General features: G+C 34.6%; 1 protein-coding gene across 3 annotated transcripts in view; it reads left to right on the forward strand.

The window, feature by feature from the left end:
* Nucleotides 1-22,535, forward strand: part of CADM2 (cell adhesion molecule 2) — a 1,167,413-nt gene that overhangs the window by 796,108 nt on the left and 348,770 nt on the right. For 2 of the 3 annotated variants that reach the window (XM_049858640.1, XM_049858642.1), the window contains exon 2: nt 18,714-18,740. The exons of the other annotated variant lie outside the window; for it this stretch is intronic. In XM_049858640.1, coding sequence (XP_049714597.1) covers nt 18,714-18,740 — 27 coding nt within the window. The remainder of the gene's footprint in view (nt 1-18,713; nt 18,741-22,535) is intronic. 3 annotated transcript variants of the gene reach the window in all.

Here is a 22,535-nt window from a genome sequence, read left to right on the forward strand (position 1 = left end):
TCAAAAATACATTTTCCTGTAAACTGCTGGGATTTCTCAACATGTTTATTAATATGTACATATAAAATGATTTGTAAAATTATGAAAAACAGCATGATGACACAGACATTTTGTTGCCTGGTTAGATGGATTATTGCTCAATAGATGCAATAAACCAGTACATGGCTACTGAAAGTCAGGAAGTATGGTGTGAGGAAAAGAACCCTGTCCTGGGACTTGGAAGACTTGAAACCTTCTAGAGTCTTCTCCTAGTATCTACATAATACTGGGCAAATCTCTTACTGTCCTCACGCCTTGGTTTCAACATATACAATTTGAGATTAACAAATTGAGTATCTGACCACATAGAGTCTCTTTGAAAAAATAATAGATATGAAAACATTGAAAATTATATTGTTTTTTTTAACTGTGAGCTTTACTTATATCACCCCCACAAAATTTAGGGTAGAACATTTCCTGGAATGGAAGTTTCCTTCTATGAAGAATTCATTTTCAATTTGATTTAGTGAAGTGACTGCTTGTAGTAGTTTATCATCTTTTCAGATTTGCATTCTAGTCCAGGTTGGCGTGTTTGAATATATCTTTCACTGAAGATGATCACAGAAGAGATATAGCTAATTTTTTTTTTCATTGTGAATGTGATTATTACAGAGATTCTACCTCAAATTAGAGTACACTAGTGAAAAAACAACAAAAAACACCAAAAATAATAACCTAAAATCATCTTTAAGATTGAGTATTTTATTTTAAAGTGTATCATTGGCTCCCTCATACATCTGTCAGTATGTCCTACTGTGGGGGCTTGTGTGTTACAGCGACGCTGGAAGCTATGCCACCCATATTCAAATACCAGCAGGGTCAGCCATGGCAGACAGGTTTCAGCTGAGCTTCCAGACTAAGACAGACTAAGAAGAAGGACTCAGAAGTCCACTTGTGGAAAGACTTAGCAAGTGAGAACCTTAGGAATAGCAGCAGAACATTATCTAATATAGTGCCAGAAGATGAGCCCCTCAGGTTGGAAGGCACTCAAAATACAACTGGGGAAGAGCTGCCTCCTCAAAGTAGAGTCAACCTTAATAACATGGATGGAATCAAGATTTTGAGACTCTATTTTCATTTGCTGATGTGGCATGACTCAAAATGAGAAGAAACAGCTGCAAACATCCATTAATAATTGGAACCTGGAATGGACGAAGCATGAGTATAGGAAAATTGGAAATTGTCAAAAATGAAATGGAAAGCATAAAGATGGATATCCTAGGCATTAGTGAGCTCAAATGGACTGGTGTTGGCCATTTTGAATCAGACAATCATATGGTCTACTATGCCAGGAATGACAACTTGAAGAGGAATGGTGTTGTATACATCTTCCAAAAGAACATTACAAGATCTATCCTGAAGTACAATGCTGTCAGTGATAGGATAATATTCATATGCCTACAAGGAAGACCAGTTAATATGACTACTATTCAAATTTATGCACCAACCACTGAGGCCAAAGATTAAGAAATTGAAGATTTATACCAACTTCTACAGTCTGAAATTGACTGAACAAGCATTCAGGATGCACTGATAATAACTGGTGATTGGAATGTGAAAGTTGGAAACAAAGAAGATTGGTAGTTGGAAAATATGGCCTTGGTGATAGAAACAATGCCGGAGATCAGGTGATTGAATTTTGTAAGATCAATGACTTCTTGCGAATACCTTTTTTCAACAACGTAAATGTCTACTATACACATGGACCTCACCAGATGAAATACACAAATCAAATTGACTACATCTGTGGAAAGAGAAAACGGAAACGCTCAGTATCATCAGTCAGAAAAAGGCCTGGGGCTGACTGTAGGTCAGATCATTAATTACTCATAGGCAAGTTCAAGTTGAAACTGAAGAAAATCAGAACAAATCCACGAGAGCCAAAGTACGACCTTCAGTATATCCCACCTGAATTTCAAGACCATCACAAGAATAGATTTGGTAAGTTGAACACTAATGACCCAAGACCAGTTGAGTTGTGGAACGACATAAAGGACATCACACGTTAAGAAAGTAAGAGGTCGTTAAAAAGACCGGAGAGAAAGAAAAGATGTCAGAAGAGACCCTGAAACTTGCTCTTGAAGGTCGAGTAGCTAAAGGAAAAGGAAAGAAATGACGAGTTAAAAGAGCTGAATAGAAGATTTCAAAGGGTGGCTCAAGAAGACAAAATGAGGTATTATGATGACATGCGCAAAGATCTAGAGATAGAAAACCAAAGGGAAGAACACGCCCGGCATTTCTCAAGCTGAAAAAACTGAAGAAAAAATTCAAGTCTCCGGTTGCAACACTAAAGGATTCTATGGGGAAAATATTAAACGATGCAGGAAGCATTAAAAGACCATGCAAGGAATACACAGAGTCACTATACCAAAAACGCAGCACTGGAAGCACTAACTCATTGTGTCAAGAAATTTGGAAGACATCTGCCTGGTCAACTGACTGGAAGAGATCCGCATTTATGTCTATTCCCAGGAAAGGTGATCCAACTGAATGCAGAAATTATCAAACAATATCATTAATATCACATGGAAATAAAATTTTGCAAAGAACTTTCCAAAGCAGCTGCAACAGTATATCGACAGGGAAATTCCAAAAAATTCAAGCTGATTTAGAAAAGGATGTGGAACCAGGTATATCATTGCTGATGCCAGATAGATCCTGATTGAAAGCAGAGAATATCAGAAAGATATTACATATGTTTTATTGACTATGCTAATGCATTCAACTGTGTGGATCATAACAAATTATGGATAACATTATGGAGAATGGGAATTCCAGAACACTTAATTGTGCTCATAAAGAATCTGTGCATCGATCAAGAGGCAGGTGTTTGAACAGCACAAGGGGACGCTGCATGTTTTAAAGTCAGGAAAGGCGTGTGTCAGGGTTGTGTCCTTTCACCATACCTACCCATCTGTATGCTGAGCAAATAATCCAAGAACCTGGATTATATGAAGAAGAACGAGGCATCAGGATTCGAAAAAGAGTCATTAACATCATGCTGATGACACAACCTTGCTTGCTGAAAACGAAGAGGACTTGAAGCACTTACTGATGAAGATCAAAGACCACAGCCTTCAGTATGGATTACGCCTCAACATAAAGAAAACAAAATCCTCACAACAGGACCAATAAGCAACATCATGATAAATGGATAAAAAATTGTTATTTTCAAAGATTTCATTTTACTTAGATCCACAAACAACACCCATGGAAGCAGCAGTCAAGAAATCGAAACACGCAGTGCATTGGGCAAATTCTCTGCAAAAGACCTCTTTAAGTGTTGAAAAGTAAAGATGTCACCTTGAGGACTAAGGTGTGCCTCACCCAAGCCATGATGTATTCAATCGCCTCATATGCATGTGAAAGCTGGTCAATGAGTAAGGAAGATCGAAGAAGAATTGACACATTTGCATTGTGTATTGGTGAAGAATATAGAATATACCATGGACTGCCAAAAGAATGAACAAATCCATTTTGGAGGAAGCACAACCAGAATGCTCCTTAGAAGCAAGGACAGTGAGACTACACTTCATAGACTTTGGACATGTTATCAGGAGGGATCAGTCCCTGAAGAGGGACATCATGCTTGGTAAAATGTTGGCTCAGCTAGGAACAGGAAGACCCTAAGTGAGATGGATTGATGTAGTGGCTGCAGCAATAGGTTCAAGCATAGCAACAATTGTGAGAATGGTGCAGGACCACATGGTGTTTCATTCTGTTGTGATAGGGTTGCTGTGAGTAGGAAATGACTTGATGGCACCTAACAAAAACAATATCATTGAGTATCGTTACAATTATCTACAAGTATATATTTACCGTCTAGCAATATACATTATTTGATGTATAATTATAAACATAATGCTTACCAGTGCAGCATTATCTTTCAGGCCAAAACTAATAGCTAACTTACCTGTAGCTTCGCATGGAGAAATCTTCCTACCTGCTATTAGTAATAAACCAAGGTATTGAGAAAACTAGGATCCAGAATATATTTCTGCACTATTTACTTGACTTGATCAAAAAGTATTTTGTACCTCTCCTCAATGATGAAGCTCATTCGAAAGGTATGCTTTTGACTGTGATGGAAATAGAAAATAATGATACTCGTTATCTCGAGCAGATCATGAAATCTAGTTTATTAGTTTGTATTTATAATTGTTTTCACCTAGTCTTTTTCCTGAAATATTTGCAATGTATTTGTACTAGAGATGGAAACAATTTGTGACATTCTAAGATATTTGAAACCTAATCTGTGTCCACACGTGAACTACACAGTGGCTTGTTTAGTGTGTTGTAATTGTATATTTATGGAATTTTTCATCTCTCTCTGTCATTTTGTCATCATGTTCTTTTGGGCAGAGTTAACGATAGATTTCTAGTTTTCCACAAATCCGGTATGCAGAAAATGCTGCAAGCACTCTAAATAGATTTTCTGAAAATGAACTCCTGGCCATTTTCCCATTCTATCACTATATGACCCTATTAACATTACCCGTGGAGCTCTGCACAATGGTTAAGAACTACGGTGTGCTACAGCTGCTAATCAGAAGGTCAGCAGTTCGAATCCACCAGCTGCTCCTTCAAAACCCGATGGAGCAATTCTACTCTGTCTTATAGGGTCTCTATGAGTCAGAATTGACTTGATAGCAGTGGTTTGGTTTGGTTTGTTAATCTACTGGGACAGACTATGTTTGACTCGCTTACCTTGGACATGTCATCAGGAAAGACCAATTGCAAGAGAAGGACATCATATTTGGTAGAGTGCCAAGAAAAATGAAGGAAACTCTCACTGAGATGAATTGACACAATAGCCGTAACAATGAACTCAAACATATAGCTGCTCATGAAGATGATGCAGGACCAGGCAGCATTTTATCCTGCTCTACATAAGGTCGCCATGAGTCAGAGCCAACTTGAAGGCAACTAACAACAACATGTTTGGAAGCTGCTTCCATTCAAATACTGAATTAATGGTAAGATGATACTACACTTAGAAACTATTTAACTCAGGGGAAAATATGTAACGTCCACACTATATTAATTTTTCCCAATTATTATTCATGTTTATTAAGACTGTATTTGACACATAAGTTTGAGTCATTTATTCATTTATATAATACTTTTTTTTAAGGCTAAAGTCCCTGAAGTTATTTAGTCTGCATTATTCCTGTGTCTTAAAATACAGTTGTGATCCTCATTGTGTCTCTCAGAGAAGTTACCTATATTTCTTTTGCTTTTTCTTGATTTTAAATCAAGATGTAGTCATGTTAAATCCTCCATTGCCTAACTTTTGTTAATATGGCTTTAATAAAACGTTAATCATGTCTCTTGAACCACAATCTACACCCTAAATTCATGTTATGTTTAGCAGTAATGTATCTTTCAGAATAGAGTAATAATGCCAGTTGATCCAGAAAGTTACATAGCCCCAATGGATTCTTCCAGATAATAAATTATACAAAAAGCATTGACTATAAAATTAAAATGTTAAATAGATGACAGAGAAACAGGAAATGAAGAGTAAGACAAAGAAGATGCCACTGAGGTTCTCCATGAGACAATCAATCATCCACTGGAAAGACAGTATCAATCAAAAGAAAACATCAGTACCTAGCCACCGACTTACAATTGAATTAGTAATTTCTTCTGCTGTCACTTACTAAGACTTAAAGTGAAATAGCATCTATGTGTCAGGAAGCCTTAATTCTATTACAGTAAAAACTATTCTAGATCATGTCTGAAGAATTTGAAAATGACGTATCCAAATGATTCTGTTCCTGTTTTTTAATTGTCTTACTATAAATAGACATCTAAATGCTTTTTAAATCAGCATGTCTTAAATACTGAATGTACGTTAACTGGGTGCATTCTGGACCTGAGCCCTTTTTGGTGTGGATCAATCAGTTTTATGGACTCATGAACCTATCTGACGTGTAAGTCAAGAGGATGTCAGAAAAGCAACAGTGGGGGGCATTCAACACAGTGGCTGATGCACAACATTCTGGAGGTCATGTTTCACCTTGCTGAGGCTCCTCCCTGGGGTGAGCCACTGGAAGGCAAAATTAAGCAGTCGTTTATCATATGGCCATGTGCGGAGGAGATTGACCTTGCCAGCCAAGCTAAAATGACTGCCTTTTGGATGCCCTGGGGACTGAACTAGTTACCTGAAACCACACTGAAGCAGATCAGAGTCCTTTAAGTTATTCCTAGCCATGTTTTCCATTGGTACAGCTATTCCAGAATTAAAAATTATCTAATAATGAGGAGTTAGGGAACATTGAGTTTATGTTTATTTCATGACTATTTGCTTGAATGGTATAGGCCAAAACACCACATGGTCTTGAGTTTCACATCTCTCACTATTTAGTTGCATCTCCCATATGCTAAGGACTTTCCTTATGAAAACATTTGGCTATTTCTGACAACTGATTCTGTTTACGTATTTTTATTTGACCTTATTTCTACTTCTTTTCCCACCTCCTGTCACTACTCTCCTTGAGCTAGAGGTTAAACCCTCGATGCCTTAGAAGGCCCAGGTGAAAACGATTCTTATCCTTCGTATCAGCAAAACTCAGTCATCCATTATAATGATTGCAAAACACTCATTAGTCAATAAATGTCTTTAATAGCTGATACTTTAGTGATCTAATGGAAAACTATCCTCACCACTAACATACAGTCCAGAAGTTATTCTTTCTAGATGAAAATAAAAAGTAACACATTATCAATGATATAATTTGATAAAATTATTTAAAATATTTTAAATATATGTGCATATGATTATACAAAATGATTTTATGTTATTTCATTATGTAGATGTATACACTATATACATATATATATAGTTGTTGTTAGATGCCATGGAGTTAATTTCAATTCACAGTAACCCATTTGACAGAGTAGAACTTCTCAGAAGAGTTTTTTAGGCTTAATCTTTATGGCAACAGATTGCGAGGTCTTTCTTCTGTGGAGCGGCTTGGTGGGTTCTACCGCTAACCTTTCAGTGAGTAGCTGTCAGCTTAACCATCGTGCAGCCAGGGCTCCATATATATACATATACATACGCATGTATACATACATATACATACATACGTATACATATACACATATATGTATATACATACGCAAAGAATAGTTATATTTTTCCTGTATCACCTTTTGCCTTACAATGTGAATTCTTATTGGTAGAAGGTATCTCACTGTTGGTTCTACATAAAAATTGGAGAAATTTGGTAGCTTTAAACGTATTCAAGCAAACATATATAATTGCTTGCCTGTTTTACCAATACTAATTACAGGCATAAAAGTATCATTTAATTTGCATATATTTAGATTAATGAAATAATTGAATATATTTTAAAATAAATTAGTGAGTATACAATTTCTAATTAGGGTAGCAATTCAGTAGGGGAAATAAAAGCAGACAATATAATTATAGCATCTAGCCAATAGGAATTGTGTCCAACTTTCTTGGTTTTGTTATTTTGGTAGTGAGTTGTCTAAGTATTTCTTTACAAAATATTTAATAAATCTACTAGTGCTCATGTAATTGACAACATATTCTAATGTATATGTATTAAGTTTATCCACCATAATTAGCCACTGAGATAAGGTCTGGGGAATAATATAAAATGAGACTACTCCTCCATGCTATATATTATTCCAATTATAGATTGAGAATATTTCTAAAATATCTACTTGGTTTAGTAATATACACATAAAATATAACTTCAGAGGATGCCCGTGTACTTTATTTACTGAGAACTTTTTATTTTTTTAGTGCCTGAAGCCTTTCATAATGATAAATGACAGAGACATCTAAGGCTTTGTATTTATTTTATAGTCTCTTCTAGAAGCATGAGTTTGAGTCCAATTTTTGACAAAGCCTTGAAGACCTCTCTCAATATCTGGTGGGGTCAAAATCATAACCCTACGGGGAAGTGTGAAATATAGCACAAGAAAAATAAATTTAGAATTTGGTGGTTACTCTTGAAGTTTAAAGAGATTTTTGAGATCAAAAGAAATAAGTATAGAATAAGATAGTGTGAATATTTTATATGTAAACTATCAAAGCTAGGAGCATAAAAACAGTAGAGAGAGAAAAAAAGTTCTTGAAGAAAACAACAGCTATTTTGATATATACAATTAATTCATGAAGCGTAGAATAAGGAACCAGCGAGAAGGAATAATTGCATATATTGCTTAGATTTTAAAGTGTACTTGAAGTAAAGTAGCTAGAGATTAAAATAAAGTTCCATTTCATCTTTCTAGAAAGGAAAATGGTTATCTCTTGGTGGAAAATATAATATCTTATTTTTTGGACACAATTTCATAAATAAAATTTGTTTCAGTAGTGCCTGTTTGCCTTGAACATAAGGAATTTACACACATGACAAAATTGACTTCATTTATATAAATCACAGTATTCGCCAACTCTGCTGCTTTGTATACAAACCCATATTTAGTCATATTATAGGAAAAGTGGTGTCAAGACATGGTGATAATTAAAAACAGGAAAAAACTTAGTTTTAATTGATTGTTTAAAATATGTCTAAGGTTTTTTTCATTGTAGGAAATTTCAAGCATACACAATAATAGAGGAAAAAGTGTAAAAACCATCCCACATCCCAAGGTTATTTAGAAACTAATCTCAGACAATAAATAATTTTTCATATGTATTTCATTATGTATAGCTTAAATGTAATGATTTAAAAAGCGTATAATCGTAATATAATTTTCTACCTAAAGATTAACAAGTATTTCTTAACCTCATAAAATACCTTTTGCTCAAATCAGAATCCGAAGGAGTCTGAATATGGGAATTGGTTGTTAGGGGTCTTAGGATTCCCTTCCAGTTGGTATTTTTTTCCTTGTTGAAATTTATTTGCTAAAGAAGCCAGATGTCAAAATCGTTTGTCATAGGGTATCCCACATTTATTTGACTACTAGCATTGATGGAGTTGCATTTAACATATTCTCTGTTCCTTGTATTTCTTGGACACTGGAATTTCAGTGCAGATGAATGATCATATCCAGGCTTGAATATTTTGACAGGAATACTTTGGTGAAGTTGTGGCCTTCCATGAAGAGGCACATAATGTCTGCTTGTCTCTTTTTTAATGATGTTAGCAGGAACGGTGACTGCTTCCTCAGTGTAATAGTTTTTAGGGTTACAGATGGTGATTTTCTAATTCTATTATTTCTGCTTTATTTATTAGTTGGAATATTTATGTAAAGATAAATTTCTGCTCATCAAATATTTATTATCCTGGGTTATAACTCCTATAGAAAATGTTTCTTTGTGAAATGTTTTTTAATCATGTAAAACATAAAATTTCACACTTTTTTCTAGTGTGATATTTGCCTGGTTATGAAGAAAGAAAAACTAATGAAAGAAATTAGACAAAGTCATATTTTTCAGGGTCTTCCAAATTCTAATGAGCCTAAGAAAAAAATTCTAATGTATAGGTGATTTTAGTCGATGGCTAAGAAAGATGCTATTTAAAATAAGTCTCAGGCAATCAGTGAAAAAATGTGTTTAAGTCTGTTTCAGATGATTAAAAAAAGAAAGGGGTTGTAGATATTTATCTGATTCTGCAATGAAATTATTTTAATTTCTGTATCCTGAAAGATCATAATAACATAGAAAGTATCCAATAAATTAATTGTAATACTACTTCTACTTTTCCCATTAGTGTTACTTTATGTAAAGGGGAATCAAATCTCTTAGTATAGTCTGGCACATTAGATACTATAATGATTACATTTAGACTTAGGGAGTTTTAAAATATATATGATGATATATGTAGGTAACCCACCATTTGTCTGTCAGTTTGTCATAATGTGGTGGCTTACGTGTTGCTGTGATGCTGGAAGCTATGCCGCCGGTATTTCAAATGCCTGCAGTGACCCCCATGGTGGACATGTTTCAGCAGAAATTCCACATTAAAACAGACTAGGGAGAAAGATCTGCCGGCCTGCTTCTTAAAAAAACAAAGGAAAGAAAAATTAGCCAGTGAAACCCTTATAAATAGGAGCAGAACCTTGTCTGATATAGTGCCAGAAGGTAAGCCCCTCAGGTTGGAAGGCATTCAAAATATGACTGGGAAAGAGCTGTCTCCTCAAATTAAGGTCCATCTAAATGGAGTGGATGGAGTTGAGCTTTAGGGACCTTCATTTGCTGATGTGACACAACTCAAAATGAGAAAAAAAACAAGTGCAAACATCCATTAGTAATTGGAAGGTGGAATGTATGAGGTATGAATCTAGGAAATTGGAAGTTGTCAAAAATGAAGTGGATTGCATAAACATTGATAGCCTAGGCATTACTGAGCTGAAATGTACTGGTAGTGGCTATTTTGAATCAGAAAATCATATGGTCTGCTATGCCAGGAATGACAAATTGAAGAGGAATAGTGTTGCATTCATTGTCAAAAAGAACATTTCGAGATCTATCATGAACTACAATGCTGTCAGTGGTAGGATAATATCTATATGCCTATAAAGAAGACCAATCAATATGACTATTATTCAAATTTACGTAACAACCAAATAAGGCCAAATATGAAGAAATTTAAGATTTGTACCAACTTCTGCAGTCTTAAATTGATCAAACATGCAATCAAGTTGCATAGATAATTACTGGTTATTGGAATGCAAAAATTGGAAACAAAGAAGAATCTGTAGTAGGAAAACATGGCCTTATTGATAGAAATGACACCAGAGTTCACATGAGAGAATTTTGCAAGACCAAAGACTTATTCATTGCAAATACCTTTTTTCAACAAAAAGTGGAGATTATACACGTGCACCTCACTGGGTGGAATGCAGAGAAATCAAATTGACTACATTTGTGGAAAGAGACAATGGAGAAGTTCAATATCATCCGTCAGAACAAGGCCAGGTGTGGACTGTGGAACAGACCATCGGTTGCTCATATGCAAGTTCAAGTTGAAGCTGAAGAAAATTAGAACAAGTCTACAAGAGCCAAAATATGACCTTGAGTATAAAAACCAAACCAATTGCCATAGAGTCAATTCCGACTCATAGCAACCTAAAGGACAGAGTAGGACTGCCCCATGGGGTTTCCAAGGAGCGGCTGGTGGATTTGAACTGCCAGCCTTTTGGTTAGCAGCCATAGCTCTTAACCACTACACCACCAGGGTTTTCAACTTTGAGTACATCTCACCTGAATTTAGAGACCATTTCAAAAATAGATACGACAACTGAACACTAATGATCAAAGACCAGACGAGTCGTGGGATGACATCAAGGATGTCATGCAGGAAGAAACAAAAAGTCAATAAAAAGACAGGAAACTTGCTCTTGAACATAGAGTAGCTAAAGGGAAAGGAAGAAATGATGAAGTTAAAGAGCTGAACAGAAGAATTCAAAGGCTGGCTCACGATGACTAAGTCTTATAATGATACTTGCAAAGACCTGGAGTGAGAAAACAAAAAGGGGAGAACTCACTGGGCATTTCTCAAGCTGAAAGAACTGAAGAAAAAAATCAAGCCTCAAGTTGTAATATTGAAGGACTTTTCAGCAAAATACTCAACAAAACAGGGAGCATCAAAAGAAGATGAAAGGAGTACACAGAATTACTGTACCAAAAAGAATTGGTTGACATTCAACCATTTGAGGAGGTAGCATTTGATCAAGGGCCAATGGTCTGAAGAAAGAACTTCAAGCTGCACTGGAGGCACTGGTAAAAAAAAAAAAAAAAACAAGCTTCTAGGAATTGACACTACACTAACTGAATTGTCTCAACAAATAGATGCAACTTGGGAAGCACTCACTAGTCTATGCCAAGAAATTTGGAAGACAGCTACCTGGTGAACCACCTGGAAAAGACTCATATTTGTGGCATTCCAGAGAAAGGTGATCCAACAGAATGTAGAAATTATCAAACAATGTAATAATATCATGCACAAGTAAAATTTTACTGAAGATAATTCAAAAACAATTTTAATAGTACATCAACAGGGAACTGCCAGATATTCAAACTGGGCTCAGAAGAGGACGTGGAATGAGGGATATCATTGCTGATGTCAGATAGATGTTGGCTGAAAGGATAGAATACCAGAAAGATATTTATCCGTGTTTTATTGACTATGCAAAGACATTCGAATGTGTGGATCATAGTATATTATGAACAGCATTGCAAAGAATGGAAATTACAGAACACTTAATTGTGCTCATGCAGAGCCTGTACATAGACCAAGAGGCAATCGTTAGAACAGAATGAGGTGATACTACCTGGTTTAAAATCAGGAAAAGTGTGCATCAGGGTTGTGTCCTTTTGTCATATTTATTCAGTCAGTATGCTGAGCAAATAATCCAAGAGGCTGGACTATATGAAGAAGAACGTGGCATCAGAATTGGAGGAAGACTTCTCATTAACAACCTGTGATATGCAGATGACACAACTTGGCTTGCTGAAAGCAAAGAGGACTTGAAGCTTTACTGATGAAGGTCAAAGATTACAGCCTTCAGTATGGATTACCCCTCAACATAAAGAAAACAAAAATCCTCACAACTGAACCAATAAGCAACATCATGATAAAAGAAGAAAATATTGAAGTTATCAAGATTTCATTTTACTTGTATCCACAATCAATCCACGTGGAAGTAGCAGTCAAGAGATCAAATGGCGTGTGCATTGGGCAAATCTGCTGCAAAAGACCTTGTCAAAGTGTTAAAAAGCAAAGACCTCACTTTGAGAACTAAGATGCGCCTGACCCAAGCTGTGTTTCTTTTTCAATTGCCTTATATGCATGTGAAAGTTGGACAATTAACAAGGAAGACTGAACAAGAATTGTTGCCTTTGAATTGTGGTGTTGGAGAAGAATATTGCATATACCACGGACTGCCAGAAGAATGAACAGACTTTTCTTGGAAGAAGGGTGGTGAGACTTTGTTTCACATACCTTGGACATGTTATCAAGAGGGACCAGTCCCTGGAGAAGGGCATCATGCTTGGTAAAGTAGAAGGTCAATGAAAGAGAGGAAAACTCTCAACCAGATGGATTGACACAGTGGCTGCAACAACGGGCTCAAATATAGCAATGATAGTGAGGATGGTGTAGGGACTGGTTATGTTTTCTTCTGTTGTACATAGGGTGGCTATAATTGGAACAGACTCAAGGGCATCTAACAAAAACAATATAGATGACATGTCTAAGTGCCCAGAGACCCAAGTTTTACATGTAACTTTGCCGCTGAATAGCTTTGTGGCCTAGACATATTCACTTATACTCTCTGGACTATGGTCTTACAATGTTTTGCATCTGTTAGTTTTCATTGTTATTTCTTCTGGGAAGTATTGGCAATGCCAGTTCCTTTTATTTTTATATTTTACACTGTGTACTCTTAAGATTATTTTTTTTCATATTTAAAAAATACAAATTGCACAGATTCCATCAATGACTTTTTGTTTTATTTCATTGCAGACATATTTGGGACAAATGAAACATCTAATATATCTGAATATCTCAAGTCATGTATGTCAGCAGTCTGTCTCTTTGCTATATAAAGTCTGAGCACTGTCTAAGTTTATTATTTCCCTTTAAGAAACAATAGTCCCTTGTATTTTTGTTTTCTTATGGTGGGAAAGATAAAATGACAAACACTAGGTTAAAATATCTAAATATTTCAACAAAATTCAGTATCGTCTTAAAAAAGATCCACAGTACTTTAGCATGGGCTTTTTCTACATAAATACTAGCAGTGTCTTTGCTAGGAGTCCTGGTGGTGCAATGGTAAGAGCTCAGCAGCTAACCAAAAGGTCTGCAAGAAGTTCAAATCCACCAGGCACTCCTTGGAAACGCTATTGGGGCCATTCCACTCTGTCCTATAGAGTTGCTGTGAGTTGGAATTAACTCAACAGCAATGAGTTTTTGTTTTTTTAATGTCTTTGCTAACTCTGTACCATATTTTTCACTGCTAAATAACTTCTCAGCAAATACTTATAAGGGTGACCACAAATCCAATAAATTCTACATTATCCACATATTATAAATAGGAACCAATAAATATATATCACCGTTTGTTATCACAGTGAATTTTAAAAGCCAGTAAGTAAGAAGTAAAAGAGTAGGGAAAAATATGAGTAGGTCATATCAGTTTAGAGGCAGGTAAAATTTGTCTAACCTCCCCTGAGATTTCTCCCATGCCCTGTTTAGAAGCCATTACTCCATTCTGAGAAATACTCTTTTAGATACTCCAATTCTTTGCAAAATTATTAGTTAAATAGGGTTGCCTTTTCCAAACAACCAAACACATTCTTAATTTGATGGGAATCATAACCAAAATGGTAACATAATGAATTCATTGTATTTTTACTTTTTGATGATTGCATTGTAGTTTTTAGAGATAAACTTAATTAATGTAATAACAAATATTCTCTATGTATTCAATATTCAGTAGTAAATAACTATTGTGATTCTCTTATTATTCACGTTTTTTCTTCTAAAATTGTATCCATACATTTTTACATTATTAATATTATTATAATTATTGCCATTAAAAATCTCTGGGGGAAAAAGTGATCAACTCTGATAATATAGTTACAACTTGCTGCTTTTATTATAAAAAAAAAATTTTTTTTTTTTTTTATAGTATTATAAAGGTGAAGAAATGTTGATGTGATATCTAAAACTTTTCTCTGGCCAAAAGTACCTTTGTTTCCTCTCTTTTCGTTTTAATGAAGAACAGTAAGAACTGCATTTTTTAAGGTAATTTCCAGTCACTTTTAGGTGTTGTGCAATGTGCACTTTACAATTGACTTATAATTGGACTGCGCTGACAATGGAAAATCTTACAAGTATTGAACATGACATTTATGACAGTATTGCTGTCATCTTGGCTTCTTTTATTGAATATGCAGAGAATTATAATTGGGCTAACAAGCCTGGTAGCCTGGCCCCTTTCCAAGTATATTAACCAGCCTACTTTTTTTTTACTCTAGTATTAGCTGGCTGAACACACACAGAAACAGGCGTTGAGCTTTTGTTTTTCTTTCTATTTTATTTTGGTAATTACCCAGTAACCTAAGAATGAAATCATCTGTCTTCATGTAATGTTTGAGAATTTTCAATAATTTATTTCTACTCCAAAGAAGAATACAAAGATTTGCCTTTTTTATCTTTATTTTGCTAATTTTTAATAAAAAGGTGAACTTTTATAAAGATTGTATCTGTTACATAGTGAATGCTAATTGATTCTTACTATTTCAAAAAAAACTATAAGGTTTTTGAAAATTTTTCTTTGAATTTGTGTTGCAAATTTTTAAATGAAAAATCTGGGTTTGAAGTGAAATTTCTCTTGTTTATATGTATAAAGAATTCAACATATTGATGTATAAATACACCTTTTGAAATTGAGGTAAATTATTTTTTAGCTCAATCTAAAAACAAGTAATTCAGTTTTTTGTGGTCTTTAAAACAATACTAAAGAAGTCATGAATAGATGAAAATACTTCCTAATGATTACAATTCTAAAATCTACTAAATTATTGCCAGGACATTTTTTAAAAAAACAAATTTTTAATAGAAAAATAGCAAGGAATTTGTATTAAATAGTTCATGGTGTAAAAGATCCAAGAAATTTGTAGTGTATCAATTATTTGGATCAATGGATTCTCTTCTTTTTCTTTTCCTCTCTCTCTTTTCCTGGCTTCCTCTCATTTTAGTGCTTTCAATATATTTGCATATTCCCCCTTGTGAATATTCCCAACCCTCCATCTGCAGTATCTGAGGTCTTCATCTTTGTTTTTTGGCTAGAAAAAAGAAAATAACCTGAAAATCTGTTCTGCAAAATTAAAACAAAACTATAAAGCAGAAGAAGTATGCCATAAGGATGTGTATTGCAGCATTGTTGGTATTAGCTTAGCTAAAAAACAAACAACAACAAAAAAACCCTGAAACTAAAACAAACAAAACACACTCACAAAAACAAAAAACAAAACAAAAAAAACCTACAGACGATCTGCTTTTCTATCAATAGGAAAATAGTCCCATATGTTTTATACACTACAGAAACACATGCAACTATTTAGTGAGTTAGAACTCTATGTATTGACCTTGAAAATGCAGGAAAAGCACACTGCACAGTAATGCATATGATTCACACTAAATGCAGGTTGTGTAGGTTCGTATAAGAACTGAAATTTTTTTTTTTTTTTAATATTAACAGACTATTAACATTGATTATCTCTGAAGTTGAAAATGGAGAGGGAGATAGGGATATTATTTGCTTTTCTCTATCACCTCTAACTTTTTGTCATGTATTACTTTTGTATTTATTACCTCTAAGTTTTTGTCATGTATTACTTTTGTAATTAAAAATAAACCATGAATTAAAAACATTCAAAGAAGTCTATTTCTTGGTAAAATGTCTTGGTAAATTAAATTTCTAATATTAACTTTTTAAATATTGATTCTGACTTATAGTGACCCTCTAGGACAGAGTAGAGCTGCCCCATAAGGTTTCCAAGGCCGTAAATCTCTACAGAAGCCGACTGCCACATCTTTGTCCTGTGGAGTGTCTGGTGGGTTCGAACTGCTAACCTTTTGGTTAGAAGCTGAGTGCTTTAATCACTGCACCACCAGGGCTCTTTTAGAGACTCTAATGGGCATTAAATTTTATTATGAATTCCTATGTCACAATTAGTAACAATATCCAAAATAGCTAGTAGTTTTATTTTAGATCTTAGGCTTTTTAGTTAGTTTTACATTTTATCTTCACAACAATATTGCCATCATTCTCCCTCTCAGCCTACCCTACCCTACCTCCCCTTTAAAGCTGTGGGAATAAACAGTTTGCATGGGTTTAAGGCAAGGCTTTAGCCCAGGTTTCTGGAAATAATTTTGCTTTGAAGATATTTTTGTCTGAAAAATAATTATTAATTGTTTTCGAAATGCAATCAATGTACATTTTCTTTTCTATGACCTAACTGAAAGATAAATGTCAAAAAAATAAGATAGGGTTTGTGAATTTGGATCAAAAATGAAATTCTCTGTAAGTAGTCTGGCATGTAACTAGACTTTCTAGAATTTTCTTACCTCTAAACAATTTGAGTCAAGTGTCAATTAAAAGTTTCCATATGCACTTTACAGGTTCTTCACCTAAAATCTAAAATTAAGCCTCACTGATAGTAAGAACAATCAGAGACTAGATATTTTGCAATTCGTGGGTGTGGAAGATCATCTTTAACACCTTTTAGAGACTAAAAAAAGACACTCTTTCCTCTATTAGTCTTGTTAAATAGTACCCACACTGAAGAAGATTATATCACTTCTGAAGTATTTACATGTTACTTTTGGGTCAATTCTGACTCATGGTGATCCCACGTGTTACAGAATAGAACTGCTACATAGAGTTTTCTTAGCTGTAGTCCTATAGAAGCAGATTGCCCAGCCTTTCTTCCCTGACATCACTGGTGTGTTTGAACTGCCAATGTTTAGGTTAGTACTAAACCAAAAAAAAAAAAAAACTTACTGCCTTTGAGTCGATGCTGACTCATAGTGACCCTATAGGGCAGGGTAGAATTGCCCCATAGGGTTTCCAAGGAGGGGCTGGAGGATTCGAACTGCTGACCTTTTGGTTAGCATCCTAGTTCTTAACCTCTATGCCACCAAGGCTCCGTTTGCACCACCTAGGGACCTCACAAAAGTGTTTAGAGGCATCTTGACTGCAAGTCTTCCTTTGAGTAAGGAACTGTCCAGTAGAGCTCATCTAATTTCCTCATTAAGTTTACTTCTGGCCGAAGCAGTGTTTACCACTAGATATAATTAGGCATAATTTCTACTCCTTGATGGAAAGTAGAAAGTAATGAAGTTTTCTAATTCCGTAGCTATGTAGTCATACCAAAATAGTTGAAGTTTAATGAATTATGTTTTGATTTGTTTTTCTAGGCCTGATTATTGCAATTTAGTTGGTGACTTAATTCCTTATATCCAAACAGCATAAATCTTCGAGTTTACATTCTGGAGCCAGACACACCTAGAATCAAATCCCAAATTTACTTCTTTCTAGGAACCGACTCTACGGCAGTGGGGTGGTATATGTGATCTTCAGCATATAACTGGAGCTTTCTAAGTCCCAGTTTCCACATCTGTAAGGCAATGATAGCAAAACTTGGTGAAGCTGTAGTTATTAAATGGAAAGTGTAGGGTACGCGCTCAGACTCAGTTTCTGGTACGTAATAAACATTCAACAAATGAAAGTGACTTGCCCTTGTGACTTATTCAACCTTTATGGGCTGTATTTTTAACTTTGAAGTAGTATTTAATATATTTAAGTTACATATGAGGAGTATTTCCTTAATTGAATTAGAAACTAAAGTTTAGAAACAAAAAGGATATAGAGAAAGACATACAGTCCTTAAAAGGAATTTGGGGCTTTATGGTAGTTATGATTTCACTAGGTGGATCCTGTCTATTTTACTTTTTCCTATTCAAGGACTTTAATCATACTAACAAAATATCACCAATTGTTATTTTCTTTGTTATAGGTCTTATTTATCTAACATGTGTTGATCATGTAATCATAAATATATCTCTTTAAACTTTAGCTAATAGTAATAACATCTCTGTTTTCTTACTAATTACGGACTGTTTCTAATATCTAATATGTTCTCTTCTTCTTGTGCAACCTTTCCTTGGTACCAGCGGCTGCTTCCAAGAATAAAGCTAAAGGTGAGCTTCTTTCCTTTTTGCATGATCAACCAAGATTTATTTTTCTGCTCAATCTTCTAAGTCTTCCTAAATAACAGAGTAGATTCTGTGGGTGATACCAATAATTCAGTGTATCGATATTTTTTCATATATTCTAACAAATACAAAATATATGTTATTTCCATTATTCAATTTCTGATATATGTCTATGTTTGCATGGTTGTTCAAGCAGGTTTATTTGTTGTTTGTCTGTTTGTGTTATTTCCTACCTTATTCCAAAATGGCATAAGTGCTTTTGTACATTCACATTTTGCCTGTCGACCTCAGTTTTCCTGATATAATTCAGGATTGGAAAAAATACAGAAGAAAGTAAAGCTGATGGAAAGTCACAAATTGAACATGCCCTCATAGAATTATGTGAAAAGAAAATTTTATCCTTAAAAAACTGAATATTAAAAACTGTTGTTTTCTATTTATGACCTTTCTCCTATTTCCTAGTTGTATTAAGTTGGCATTTTTTAGAAACCTGGAAATATATTTTCATGAGAGAAGATGCACTTGTCCAACACTTAAGTGTCTCCCTGAATGGAAAAGACTTGACTCAATGCGTCTAAGTCTTTATATTTTTGAAATAATTCAAATATATGTATGATGCTGTATCTTTGGCTTATAGTTTATGTATTTCAATTTCAAATTCTCTAGCAATGATATCTAGGGAGCCCTGGTGGTGCAATGATTAAGCACTCAGCTGCTAACTAAACGGACAATGGTTCAAACGGACTAACTGCTACGTGTGAAAAAGGACTGGTAACATCTGCAAAGAAAACATATTTCTGTGACCAATTTAGGGCTTTCCACATCTTCATCCCAACTACTTTCCACCAAACATTTTACTGAATCTGTTCTGTGAACTTGTGTACAAGCCTGGAGAGTGGCAGGGGATGGCTTTAGGGCATAGTTTATCCTATGCTTATTCATTTGCATCTACAGAAAAATGGAGGCAGAAAAATGGCACTTTCTAAAATAAAATGTTCCTCAAATTTAAATTTTATTTCTAACCATTGTTTGAGAAAGATGTATATTATGTAGAGATAATAGAATTACTCAGTGTTGTCACTGACCATTTGTCAAGGCAAATGGTCTTCCAACTGGAAAAAATAATGTGGACAGAAGGAAACAAAGCTCAACATAATGTAAGAGCAGGTGGCTGCTTAAAAATAGCTTCTTTCTACTGGCCCCCAAAAAAGTACAACCTAGGGAAGTTTTGGATGGTATCATATCCCATTAATTTACCCTATGGACTCGTGGAAACTTGAGGGAGCTTCTGGAAGACTGGAGAAAGGAAAGTGTCTTTTTTTTTTTTTTAAGGAGTAAGGATTTTATTCCAGAAACCATAGACTGGTGAATTTGATATCAATCCCCAATAATTTTTGTAAAAGATTATTAAATAACAGTTTGTGAGTGCTTAGATTAAAACAGAGCTCATTACTAGTCAGTGTTTATTGGTAATGGCCTAGGTGGACTAGAAACTACTGTAATTTTCTCCCCTGCCTTTTGTTCTTTTTTCTTAAAGTTGATTTTTATGCGAGTTTTTTTTTTTAATCTGAAGAGTAGTAATATAAACATATTTGAGTTTTATCAAAGTATGTGGCAACTACCTCTTTATCGCTGCGAAAAAAACGTCTTTTAAAAATCACCAACTAGCCCCCAAGGGTCAAATGCAATGATTGTTTCTCAGTCCTCATATAACTCATTTTTTCTACTGAATGCATCTTATTTCTTTTCCCTTCTTTTCAGTGTCTCTGTACAGACCTGATTTCCGTAAACTATTCTTTGTCATTTTTTTCTCTCTTCTTCTGTATCTTGTCCCTGCAATGTGTTTCATCCAGATTATGCTTTTGATTGTTGAAGGCACCTGTTGTTTTGTTGGTTCAGCTCTCCACATTACTACCGAAAGATAAACCTGACTCCCTAAAATATAAAGAAAGCAGCCATTTTCCAGACAATGGTGTACCTGTAACCAACCACACTCACTATTGCTTACTGTCAAGAGGAAGACAAATGGCTCAATCAAGTTTTTTCCTGAAAACTTTGAAATGGAAAGGAGGAAAGGGTTTGAGATACAATCTCGTTAGAGGAGAATTAGTATTTCAACTTCCTGGATTTGGTAAATAATACTCATGCATATATATTGTTAATGAAATGATTTATTCAGGTGTGAATATAAAAAAGTCTGCTATTTAACCCAAATATTGCAGGTACCCCATCACATGTTCGACTCAGACCTTTTGGGATGAAGTAAAAGACACATAAGGAGTTTAGGTTCAGACATCACTTCAAACTATTCTGCAGTTTTATCTGAAGTGGAATACCTATATTTTGGATTATACTACATAGTATATCTATATATTAAAATATTCAGCTTTGTAGTCAGACAGACTTAGGTCGAATCTGATTTTGCAACCCCTCGATTATACCTGGACAATTTAATTAATCTTGTTGCATTTTTGAGTACTTAACTGAAAATGGGTATTATAATAGAATCCAACCCTATTCAGTTTTTGTGACATTTATGTAGATAATGCATAAAAAGTTACTTAGGACAAGACAATTAGTGATATTCAGCAAATATTACCTATTATTATCATCGAATAATGACATTGTTTAAATGATGTTTGTGTGGGAAAAAAAGAAGTGTAGCCCAAGACATGCCAAAAAAACTAAAATTTTTCTATGAATATCAGGTATCTTTCATCTTAAAGATGGTATTCATATGTTCATATTCAATATAAAGTGAAAATAAACACTGAAAATATAATACATAAATGAACTACTGGCTATATATATATTTTTGTCTTCATTTTTAATATTAAAAACTAAAGTGCATAAGTGATACCATTAAGGAATATCAAGCCAATATCAATAGAGAGGGAAAAAAAGTTTTTAAATTATGTTGCAGAGAGGTGGTGCCGTGGTGGCGCAGTGGGTAAGAACTACGACTGCCAACCAAAAGGTTGACAGTTTGAATCCCCCAGCCTCTCCTTGGAAACTCTGTGGGGCAGTTTTACTCAGCCTTTCAGGGTCACTATGAGTCGGAATTGACTGCAAGAAGTTTGGTTTGGTGCAGAAAGGTTTATGTAATACCAAAAATGTAAAAATAACTTACATTTATGATCAAGAAAAAAGTTAAGGAATAAGATTATAATATAATTTCTTTTGAAAACATAATTCCTTTTTTGAAGCTATGTTTAGATTTTAATTTAAAAATTGTCTGGAATTATTCAAACTCTTGGATAACAACTACAAACCCTGCATCAACAATAACTCATCAGGAAACAATTTTCAGAGCTTATGTTTATTTATTTTTCACAAGACTGGTCTGGGAAATAAGTTGGGTTCTATTTACAACCATGTTTCTATAACACATGATTTCTTGCATATTCAACATATTCACTACGGGTTCCAAGTAGAAGGCCCTGAGATGGTACATTTTAAAAGACTGCTTTCATAATCTACTTTCTAGTTATCTCCCTTCTCTAGGAAAATTGCTAATAATTTGCAATACGCAATAGTACAATGATGGTTATAAATACATAATTTATTACTGCAACCCTGTTCTAATTTTTATAAAAATGAGTAAACGAAACCCAAACCCATTGCCATTGAGTTGGTTCTGACTCATAGCGGCCTTGTAGAGCTGCCCCTGTAAGTGTTTCCAAGGAGCAGCTTGTGGGTTATAGTTGCTGACCTTTTGGTTAGCAGCCGCACTCTTAATCACTGTATCACCAGGGTCCCAAAAGTGAATAACAATAATAA

This window comes from Elephas maximus, chromosome 18, assembly GCF_024166365.1.
Source record: "Elephas maximus indicus isolate mEleMax1 chromosome 18, mEleMax1 primary haplotype, whole genome shotgun sequence".
NCBI classification, from domain to species: Eukaryota; Metazoa; Chordata; class Mammalia; order Proboscidea; family Elephantidae; genus Elephas; species Elephas maximus.